The following is an 11521-nucleotide window of genomic DNA, read 5'->3' on the forward strand; positions in this document are numbered from 1 at the left end:
GAAGGTGCGGTCACCAGCGAGGAAGAGTAGAACACGGGAGACGGACCGACCCACATGGGATACCAGGCCCCGCCGCCTCCCGTGGCCTACTCATCCTCGGAGGAGTCTGCGCTTTGTCCGCCGTCGGTGGACATGGGGTCCACATGGGAAATGGTGGTGCCTTGGTTGTCCTCGTCCCACCAGGTCGGCTGATAGTTCGTTGGCGGCGCGTAGGAGGCGCAGCCGGCTATGTTCTCCTCCACGATCACCTGTAGCTGCGCCTCCGCGGCTGCCGCTTCCTGCCGAGCGGCGGCCTGAGCATGGACGGCATAGATGGCATGGTGCTCCACGACAAAATTTGGGTTCATCGCGGCCATGGCCGCCACAGCCTCCTCACTCATGCACTCGCCGTACATATGGGCCTCCGCCAACCGGTGTTGGTCCGGGAGGAATAGGTTGTACCGTCTTTCCTCCTGCGCCTGTTGAAACGCCGACAAAGGCGCCGGCGTGGGCTACACCTCCGCCACGGCGGAATTGAACTACGCCTGCGCCTGCTCCATGGTGAAGCCAGTGTGCATAGGATGCACGGGAGCCGGGGCGGAGTCATCGGAGCCCGTCTCCATCGTGGTGTCGTCCTCGTCGTCGGATACCTCAGGCGAGCTGGCCGGTTAGCTGGCCTCGGTCCACCTGGCATAGTGGCTATGCGAGGCGGTGACAAGTGCGGCCACCGCTTGCTTCATCTATGGCGATAGACTGTCCCACAGTGCTTTCCCCTGGCAGTCATGGCGGGTGCAGTACAAGGGAGGAGGATGGGGGGGTTGTGGTGTGGTGTTAGCCGGGTGTGACCGCCTTTATATAGCGGATTCCAGTGAGGCCAGGCATCCGAGTGCGTCAATGCGCCGCGCCGGAGTGGGTTTCTCTTGCCGGCGAGCCTGCTTAATGGCGGCAGACGGACGGGCAGCGACATTCAACGGGCGCTGTAGATATGTGTGCTATCCCATCTAGTCACGTGTCTATGGCATTGAATAGGCGCGGACACCGGAGGCGCGTCGCGGGCGGCGCCCTCGGCCGACGTGCCGCTTCAATGGTGGAGGCAGTGAGAGGTCGCGTCCTCCCTGAGCTGTCTACAATGTTCAGCGGTGCGCTCTACAGCGGCATAAATGCGGGTTGCTGGCGCTAGGCGGGAGTGCGCGCGGGAGGGGGAGGGGTATTTGGTGGGGCAGGGCGGTCAGAAAACGGGCTTGGGATCGGTCCGGACTCCTGCAAACCTCCCCCACGTTTGTCTCTGGTTTGCGGAAGAAATCGCGTCCGCCTTGGAGATGCCCTAATGTCTTCAGAAAGATTGAAACCAAGATTAGAAGATGGCCTTTCAATCAAAAATATTAGATTGTTCTGATCTCTTATTTGATGCATTGGGAAAGTAGGGACTAGAGTTAGTTGATCCTAAATGTACGAGGATACACTTTTAATTAACTTTAATATTGGTGCAAACTTTTAAGGGGGGTGTAACAAATCAAAACTATGATATGAAATGTTTGAAAGTTAACTATGAAGCACAAATGTAGTGTAAGAAGCAATCACAATGAGACAATAAGTAATTGCATAAATACTCAAATGCAAAATGGTAAGATGAAGAAGGTAGTTGCGTGCATCTCAACAAGCCTACTTGCCCTAAAACTAGACCCCCTTGGGAAAAGAACACTAGTATCTGATCTCTTCTCAAATATCAAAAAGTGTTGGTGAGGGCTTGCTTAAAGACGAGCAGGAAGACTAACCAAGAAAAAAAGGCCCATCTATACTAGACTACGCCCATATTAATTGATTGTAGCTTTGGTATGTTTTTAGTGTGGTGAGTCAAGTTGCTAGTTCACCTTACTGAGGCTAGCAACTACAATTAGCTCATTGCCGTAATTAAATGCCGCTCCTCGGACCATCCGGACTACGTGGTTTAGACGTGTTTTGCCATCCAACACGGAAATTTATCGATCCGCCGACCGGTCCGGACGTGTTTTTCCCGCAAATCAAAAACAAACTGGGGGTGCGGGCGTCCGGACAGCTACTATGCCCGCTTCTGACTGCCCTGACCCACCGAAAAAACCTTTCTCGCGCCCGTGCGCATTTCGGCCTGAAGTCAGCTGCCCGCATTCATGATAGCCCAGAGCGGACACGACCACTCACTAGAGCCAACATAGAAGTGGCTCGTCGGCCCACCTACCTCAGTTAAACCAGCGCGTGTGCCGAGGAACCTACTCTGCGCCCCGAGCTCCACATGTCTGTCCCTGTGTCAGCTGGCATTAAACACCTCTTCGGCTGGCTCCTCGCATCCGCCTGCTATATAAATGTGTCCGGGCGTCGGGCTATAGACACACATCACCTCCGCTCTCCATCTCCTCCTTGTACAACACCTGCCATGGCCTCCGACGAGTAGGAGCTCTCTGACGTTGCAGCGGTCTAGGTTTCCCAGCGAGCCAGCCCTATATAGGTTGGCTTGTCCACAAACCCTCCGGATCCAGTGCCATCACCAGCCCTTCTCGCCCGTCCAGGCTGGCGAACGCAGTCTCTTGGCAACTTCGTCGCGAGCAATGGTGGCAATGTGTGAGTCATGTGGGGAAAGAAGTCATGTCTGCGGAGGTCGGCACGTCCTCGGCCACCGCGAACAACGAGGAAAAGTAGATCATGGGAGCCCGCCGGCTCTTGGGTCCCACGAAGGCCACCGCCAACGCGTCGCCCGGTTACAGAGCCGGTGACTTGCCCAGTGAGGGAGGGCGTAGACCGGCGGTCGTCTTCCCCCGCCCAAAAAGCAACCATGATCCGTGCTTCGTGGAGGCGGAGACCACTATTCCCCTCCCATTGAAGCATATCCATTCGGGCCCATGGCAGTCCAATGAGCGGGCTACCCGACATAGGGAAGACACATCGTGGGAGTGGAGATCCGCCTCGGCCGGCATTAGACTAGGTTTAGCCTAGTCTGTATAGTTTAGTTAAAATATGTCTGAAGTGTAAATGTTTTCGTTAGATTTATATGAAAATCATCCGGTTTGCATGTAATTCATCTGGTTTGTCCAAACTTGACTTGAAATATATGCGGGTAGCTTTGGATGGTCATCTCCCGCATCCGTGTCCACAGACTGCCCCCCCCCTCCCCCCGCGTCCGCGGACGGATACGATGTCCGGTTTGCGGGTCAGGGTTGGAGATGCCCTTAGCTCGTATCCAGATGCATTCAACATGACAAGAAAACATGTAACACTACTAGTATCTAGGACAATGAATGTGTGTTTTTTATTCGAGCAGTGCTACGCGGACGGACATTGTGCACACGATTCGTGCACGATGATTGAATCAAGCCGTCCATGCATGCAAAAGATAGCAGCACATCGCTAGACCGGTTGTCGTTCAGTAGAAGTGCGGACTATTCGTCGCGTGTGAATTAGTTCCGTTTTTATTCATACCCCTCCGAGATCTTCCTTCTCAAAAGAGGACGGTAGGTGTAGAATGTAGTGTTTTTTAATGTTTAAGCTCTTGCTGCGCGATTTGGTAATTGAAAAAATCAATGTTAAGCAGTAAACATTTTGTATTTCTACATTTAGTTTGTACCTTTGCTAACATATTTTATCATCTTGTTGTTTAAAATGTTTGCACTACGATTTTGTTGCAGGCTGCATGTGTCAATCTCACCAACAAGATATCCAACATGTGATTCGATGATTACGAGACTAGTTATACCATAATCTCAGGAATCAAACCCTATGTTTGACGTTCATGTGCCTTGTTAAAACGGAATGTTCCGATGAGAGGCAATATGCAATCTAGTACTTCCTCCGTCCCATAATGTAAGACGTTTGGAACGGAGGGAGTAGCTGTGAAAACTTTATCAATCTTGAAACTCCACGACTCCGATATTTAGCGGGCATTGTGTGAGCTATTCGGGTGACGGCGTCCACGTGTTTGTGCGTGTCTATGTCACACACAAATAAGACAACGAAAACTCACCTGCAATATATGCGCCAGTTTTCGCCTTGGAAAAACGATGGCTACAGTTTGTATTCATCTCTGTTCTATTTGAAACTCATCAGGCTGCGGAGTGCGGACGGACCCGAGGCGTACAAAAGTCTTGGAGTTGCGGTGCACCCGCTCCGTAATGGGCCCAATAGGACACCACTCCATCAACCCCGTAGCCGCCTCCGTCGTGCGCGGTGGCCGCCGCCTCGGCCGGGGACAACTTCTTCTTCTTGGGGCCTTCGTCCCCGGGGCCGCCTGAGCCGCTGCCGCAGCGCCCGCGGTACGGTTCTAGTCCACGCCCTTCCCTGATCTTTTTGCTCCATCGCAGAGGTTTGCCAGAATTTTCTCTTGGATGTCTCATGAGTTCGCTCTTTGTGTCGATTTCTTCCAAATTTGCTGTTGCCCATGCCTGATTTATGAAAAAACAACGAGCTTATGAGAGAGAGGGGTGCCAGAAAACCTGTTCCGTTTAACTCGAAATTCAGGAACCCATTCTGAATCTCGTATGAATAAACCATGGGGTGGGTGGTTAACTGATACTGATGACACTGCATGTCTGCATCTTAGGAAATTCCCTTTTATGTGTGCGTCGTGAAGCAGGCCGTAGCACGTCAGGGGTCAGATAATGACACATGACCCTGACGACGAGAGCGGCTCCAGCTCCGGCCGTGATTGATTTCGTTACCTATGAGATCATCTACGCTTGTAGCTTTCCAACCTTTTGAGTATAATAGTGCAAACGCGCCGATTGAGCATGTGCTGTTGATTGTCCCCTTCAATCTTTGCTCGTGAGATAGTTTATTATGTCAGATGTCTTGAGCTTGGCTGCCAAGCTGCCTCCTTTCTCTCACAAAGATTCTTTACTCCACTTGACTCAAGCGCGCTGAAATTGACTGGTTCAGGGGCACCTTCAACTTGGCTGCCAAGCGAGTGCTTCTGTTTCCCCTTGGTTTCCTTCCTGAATTTGTCATCGACTGCAGGCTTATACAATACTGATGAGGTTGATTAGTACGTACTACGTATAATATATTCTTCCCCAAACATGATAAATATACCCTCACTTCACTTGCTAAAACCTACAGTACCACCTTCTTCACAGGTCAGAACAAGAGCGTGAGATTTCAAGTATGTCGCCAACCATGGAGGAGCCCCTTGTTGACAAGACAGGAGGGCCAAAAGAGAGCTTGGTGGTGACTGAGGTCAAGAAGCAGCTGTACCTGGCCGGGCCTCTCATCGCCGGATGCCTGCTGCAGAACGTCGTGCAGATGATCTCGGTCATGTTCGTCGGCCATCTCGGTGAGCTCGCTCTCTCGAGTGCCTCCATCGCCACCTCCTTTGCCGGTGTCACCGGCTTCAGCTTGTTGGTATATATGTTATGTCAATTCATCTCCTGCATGTTTTTGATCCTCCTGAATGAACAACTAACATCAGCCTGAATGTTCTTTCTCGTATCTGTTCATGATCATCTTATTAGGCTGGCATGGCGAGCAGCTTGGACACACTTTGTGGGCAAGCCTTCGGGGCAAAACAGTACTACCTGCTCGGCATCTACAAGCAGAGGGCCATCCTTGTGCTCACTCTGGTGAGCGCTGTGGTTGCGGTGGTCTGGGCCTACACCGGGCAGATCCTCCTGCTCTTCGGCCAGGACCCGGAGATCGCCATGGGGGCGGGGAGCTACATCCGGTGGATGATTCCGGCACTGTTCGTCTACGGGCCGCTGCAGTGCCACGTCCGGTTCCTCCAGACGCAGAACATCGTCCTCCCGGTGATGGCGAGCTCCGGCGTCACGGCACTGAGCCACGTGCTCGTGTGCTGGTTGCTGGTGTACAAGCTTGGGCTGGGCAACAAGGGCGCTGCCCTGGCCAACGCCATCTCGTACCTGGCCAATGTGTCAATCCTGGCTCTCCACATCAGGCTCTCTCCATCCTGCAAGAGCACATGGACAGGGGTCTCAAGGGAGGCGTTCCGCGGCATCGTCAGCTTCATGAAGCTCGCCGTGCCATCTGCGCTCATGGTTTGGTGAGTTTTAGTTTGTGCCCCTCCCCTCAGATTATTTGCATTGCAGGTAGACCTTTTTCATGGTCCATCTTCTGACTTAATCTGATCCTGCATGTACACAGCTTAGAGTGGTGGTCGTTTGAGCTGCTGGTGCTTCTCCCCGGACTTCTCCCAAATCCTAAGCTCGAGGCATCGGTACTGTCCATCAGGTGAGTTGCAGAATTTTCATGGAGTGTTTCACATTCTTTGTGCCCCTTTCTGACGGGAAATGTCGAACTTCTTGCAGCTTAAACACAGGTTCGTTGGCATTCATGATCCCCTTCGGGCTTGGGGCAGCCATAAGGTACTACCACTCAACAACACAGACTCATAACCTTTTGCCATGCCTGTACTACAAGTCATTGTGGCAATGAAATCGTGTATCTTGTGATTGTAGTACCCGTGTCTCAAACGAGCTTGGTGCTGGGCGACCGGAAGCTGCCCGTCTGGCTACTCGTGTGATTATGGTTCTGGGTCTCGCGACGGGTGTGTCGCTAGGACTTATTATGATTTCGGTGCGCAATCTATGGGGTTATGCCTACAGCAACGAGAAGGAAGTGGTGGAGTACATTGCAAGGATGATGCCTATTCTCTCCGTGTCCATCGTTTTCGACGATCTGCAATGTGTTCTTTCAGGTAAATTAAATATATACGACGCAAATCCCTAGTAGTTGCAGACTAGTTCCTGAATTTCGTTCAACTTTAGTCCATCTTCTTGTGAGGCATCATTTCGGTGAACATCAATATGTAGCATCTCGGTGAAGGTTACTCTAAAGATGTACTGATTGCAACGTGGGGTACTTGATATACATTCCAGGTGTTGTTAGGGGCTGTGGCTTGCAGAAGATCGGTGCTTGTGTCAACCTCAGTGCATACTACCTTGTCGGCATCCCGGCGGCGCTATGCTTTGCCTTTGTCTACCATCTTGGCGGAATGGTACTGATTTTACCACCCATGCCTTACAGAAAGTTCCAGCTTCACTTGTAGCATTTCTCATTTAAAGAAACCTCTCTAAACCTATGTGTCTGAACTTCAGGGGCTGTGGTTCGGAATAATCTGCGGACTAGTCGTGCAGATGATGTTGCTGCTGGCCATTACCATGTGCACCAACTGGGATAAAGAGGTAGGAAAATTTCAAACCAAAACTTGTACCACGCACACGCTTTGTTTCGTCGGCTTCTCGGCGTCTCGAGTTCTTATAATGTGTGGCTCATCATCTTGCATTTCTCTTGTGTAGGCTCTCAAGGCAAAGGACAGAGTCTTCAGTTCGTCCCTGCCTCATGACATGACGACATGAGCATGGGACAAAGATGCAGAATTGCTCTTGGCCAGGACCAGTACGCTAGCTGGGCAAATGAGATAAGGAATTCGTCAGGAATTTGGTTACCGCTCCGTCTCCATGTCACCAGCATGGCCGTGGCGCTTCCTGGAAGGAAGCGTCACCCAACGAGGGATCTGTTTTGGTGATTTTTGTAGGAGACGTGAGATGGCGATGGGATGTTTTCACAGGCAAAAAACATGGCACTTGATACGATGATAAGGGAATAAAGTAAAATGTGGTGTGTACTAGAAAATTCGCAGTATGGATGCAACATTTTCTTTTTGAGAATTTAGTAGATTATTAATTTCTTGATTACAAATTATTAGATAGTTTTGTCTCGGTTGCTGATGTGGAAAAACTGAAATGCAAGGATGCAGTCACTGTTTGTCATTTACAGTGATTACGTGTGTACTTCGGTGTGTGTACCAAGGTAAAAAAAAAATGTCTAGAATAGGTAAAATTTGTTGCTGACGAACGGACAACCAACCAATGGCCGGATCGAAACACCAGGGTTGCCGGATGTTTTCTTCGTGCTCCGGAGCTCCTATTCTATTCACCGCCAGAACCGCCCCCACGTTTCCCGTTGTCACCATCGCTCGTCGACCTGTCCATCGCCGTCTCCCGTCAACACATGGCTCTAGCAGCCGGCTGACCTTCTCCGGCGAGCCTCCGCACCCTGCACCCTAACATACTCAGGGCTGCCTCTAACTCCAAAAGCCTCTTGATCTGGCTCGTTGCCTCCGCAGAAGCTAAATGATCTAAAACTATCTCCTGATGATCCCAAAAGTCAACATCCCTAAATTTAGTTGAATCATCAAGCAGACGAATGCAGGACCATCACACGTAGCAGCAAAGGCACCCAAGCACATATATGCTTGTTTGGTTGCCTGCGTAGCTCCAGCTCCAGCTTGCATCATATCGAAGATCCTCGGTGAGGTTGGCCTAGTTGAACAGATGTAAAGATTTTTAGAGGAAAGGCGCAGGCCGAGCCCGAGGAAAGACTTGAACCTCGCCCGACTTTGAATTATCAAAGCCAGCAACCGGCCATGATTACATCAAAGTACAACAAACAACAACAAAATGAAAAGGAAACAAGAATGCAATCCCATAGCAGCAGATGCATGGTGGTGAAGGACGCTAAAAAGCTACGGCTAAAGAAAAAAGGCTACAACTTGGGACCTAACAGGGGGCTTGATGGGGTCACGCCACAGGAAATGAGGTCGCCAACGACACAACAACGGTGAAGTGGGACTTGCTCCCTCTAGAGCAAGCAGGAAGAAAGAGGCATCGAGCGCGACCACCACACCAAACAGGCCGTCGAAGACACAAGCTGTAGCCCACATCAAGAACCACGCCGAAGACACTAGCCACTGAACGGGAGCGCCCTAGGAAGACACGGCGAAGATTTGAGCAACGCAGTCACCATGAAAGCCAGACCTTGATACGTCTCCAACGTATCTATAATTTATGAAGTATTCGTATTGTTATTTTATCATTCTTGGATGTATAGCAAATTTACATCATTTTTTTATTAACCTATTGACCCAGTGCCCAGTGTCAGTTGCTGTTTTTTGCTTGTTTTTACATCGCAGGAAATCAATATCAAACGGAGTTCAAACACCGCAAAACTTTTTGTGGATTTTTTATGGACCAGAAGACCACCAATGGGCCAGAGCAGCACCTGGGGGGTGCCCCGAGGGGGGCACAACCCACCAGGGCGCGCCTGAGGGCCCAGGCGCGCCCGGGTGGGTTGTGCCCACCTCGGTGGCCTCCCGCGCCCCCTCTTTACCCTATAATTCACAAATATTTCAAAAACCCTCGGGGTTAACCTAGATCAGAAGTTCCGCCACCGCAAGACTCTGTAGCCACCGAAAACAAATCTAGACCCCGTTCCGGCACTCTGCCTAAGGGGGAATCATCTCCGGTGGCCATCTTCATCATCCCGGCGGCCACCACGATGAGGAGGGAGTACTCCACCCTCGGGGTTGAGGGTTTGTACCAGTAGATATGTGTTCAATCTCTCTCTTTCGTGTTCTTGAGATGTCACGATCTTGATGTATTACGGACTTTGTTAATATAGTCGGATCATATGGTGTTTTCCCCTCTCTATCTTGTTGTGATGATTTGAGTTTTTCCCTTTGAGATTCGTTGTTATCGGATTGAATACTTTATCGATTTGAGAGCAGTACTTGATATATGTCTTGCATATGAATACTCGTGGTGACAATGGGGTATCATATTGATTCACTTGATATGTGTTTTAGCATTCAACTCCCGGATTCCCGCGGTGACATTGGGGTAATCTATGCATAGGGGTTGATGCACGTTCTCGTCTTTTGTTTCTCCGGTAGAAATCTTGGGGCACTCTTTGAGGTTCTTTGTGTTTGATTGAGTATTATGAATCTGAAATTATTTGGTGTTATGTTAGTACAAACTCTTGGATAGATCGATCGGAAAGAATAGCTTCGAGGTAGTTTCGTACCCTACAAACGATTTCTTTGTATGTTCTCCACTAGATAGGAACTTTGGAGTGATTCTTCGTTGCACGTTGAGGGGTGGTTATATGATCCAATTAAATTAGCATTGTTGAGAGACTGCACTAGCGAAAGTACGGACCCTAGGCCTCATTTTCAAGCATTGCAATACCGTTTTTGTGCCCGTTTACTATTTGCTACCTTGTTGTTTTTATTTATTCAGATTATAAAAATATATTTCTACCGTTCATATTACACTTGTATCATCATCTCTTCGCCGAACTAGTGCACCTATACAAATTGCCATTGTATTGGGTGTGTTGGGGACACAAGAGATTTCTTGTATTTGATTGCAGGGTCGTTTGAGAGAGATCGTCTTCATCCTGCATCTCCCGCGGATTGATAAACCTTAGGTCATCCACTTGAGGAAAAATTGCTACTGTCTTACAAAACTCTGCGTTTGGAGGCCCAACATGTGTTTACAAGAATAAAGTTGCATAGTAGACATCAAGCTCTTTTCTGGCGCCGTTGCCGGGGAGGTCAGGTAAGCGGCACTCACATCCCGTCAACAAAGCTCTTTCCTAGCGCCGTTGCCGAGGAGGTGAGTGCTTGGAGGTATATCTTTTGATCTTGCAATTGAATCTTTTAGTTTCTTGTTTTATCACTAGTTTGGTTCATAAAAGAAAACTGCATAAAAAATGGAATTGAGGTTGCATCATATTATTGATCATCTTTATAATATCTTTCTTGAAAATGATGGTTCGAAAAATTGTGGTCAATTGTTAGAAGAAGTCAATAAAATTTTTGGCACAAAATATTTGAATGATGAGCATGATTGCAATGTTGTTAGTATAAATTATTTGAATATCCATGATGCTAGTGATATGCAAAGCTACAAGCTTGGGGATGCTATGTTTGATGAAGATGATATTTTTAGTCCCCCAACTTTTGATGTGCAAATTTGTTATAATGATTTCATGCCTCCTATTTATGATGATTATAATGATGAAAGTGAATTTGGAGAGGCCATGACTTTATTTAGTGACGAATCCACCATTTTGGATGAGGCTTCAATTGACTATGATAACAAAGTTGCTATCTATGATGATTATGGTGATGACATGTATGCTATAAAGAATAATGATAACCATGAAACTTGTCCTCATGATTTTAATTTTCACTCTCATGATAGTTATTTTGTTGAGTTTTCTCCCACTACTATTGATGAGAAGAAATTTGCTTATGTGGAGTGTAATAAGTTTTCTATGCTTTTGTGTCATGAAAAGAATGCTTTATGTGATGGTTATATTGTTGAATTTCTTTATGATGCTACTGAAAATTATTATGAGGGAGGAACTTATGCTTGTAGGAATTGCAATAATATCAAGTTTCCTCTCTATGTGTTGAAAGTATTAAAGTTATGCTTGTTTTGCCTTCCTATGCTAGTTGATTCTTGCTCCCTTAGATTGTTTGTTCACAAAATCTCTATGCATAGGAAGTGGGTTAGGCTTAAATGTGCTTGCCATGTGTTTCATGATGCTCTCTTTATGCTTCAATTCTTATCTTTTATGCGAGCATCATTGAAATCATCATGCCTAGCTAAAAGGCATTAAAGAAAAGCGCTTGTTGGGAGACAACCCAACACTTTTACCTAATGTTTTTGTGTGTTCACATGATTATGCTACTGTAGTGATCATGTTTTATTGCTTT

General features: G+C 48.4%; 1 protein-coding gene across 5 annotated transcripts; it reads left to right on the top strand.

The window, feature by feature from the left end:
- The first annotated feature begins 4018 nt into the window (after positions 1-4018).
- LOC123045265 (protein DETOXIFICATION 16) lies at positions 4019-7727 on the top strand. Of its 5 annotated transcripts, none has more exons than XM_044468253.1 (10): positions 4019-4309; positions 4882-4979; positions 5079-5343; positions 5454-5998; positions 6100-6186; positions 6264-6320; positions 6414-6652; positions 6834-6952; positions 7053-7139; positions 7254-7727. In XM_044468253.1, the coding sequence occupies exons 2-10, from the start codon at positions 4975-4977 to the stop codon at positions 7311-7313; spliced, it is 1464 nt and encodes a 487-aa protein (XP_044324188.1). In that variant the 5' UTR covers positions 4019-4309; positions 4882-4974; the 3' UTR covers positions 7314-7727. The 5 variants fall into 5 exon arrangements, with proteins under 5 accessions (XP_044324188.1, XP_044324187.1, XP_044324190.1 ...); XM_044468252.1 differs by having other exon boundaries at positions 4019-4259; XM_044468255.1 differs by lacking the exon at positions 4882-4979 and having other exon boundaries at positions 4020-4309.
- The last annotated feature ends 3794 nt before the right edge of the window (positions 7728-11521 follow it).

The sequence above is a fragment of the Triticum aestivum genome, chromosome 2B (assembly GCF_018294505.1).
Source record: "Triticum aestivum cultivar Chinese Spring chromosome 2B, IWGSC CS RefSeq v2.1, whole genome shotgun sequence".
Classification (NCBI taxonomy): Eukaryota; Viridiplantae; Streptophyta; class Magnoliopsida; order Poales; family Poaceae; genus Triticum; species Triticum aestivum.

What these genes read in the sequence shown, in the direction of transcription:
- LOC123045265 (XM_044468253.1), top strand. An exon ending in GCATCGGTACTGTCCATCAG is followed by an intron (nt 6,187 to 6,263) that starts GTGAGTTGCAGA and finishes AACTTCTTGCAG; the next exon opens with CTTAAACACAGGTTCGTTGG. An exon ending in GGGCTTGGGGCAGCCATAAG is followed by an intron (nt 6,321 to 6,413) that starts GTACTACCACTC and finishes TTGTGATTGTAG; the next exon opens with TACCCGTGTCTCAAACGAGC.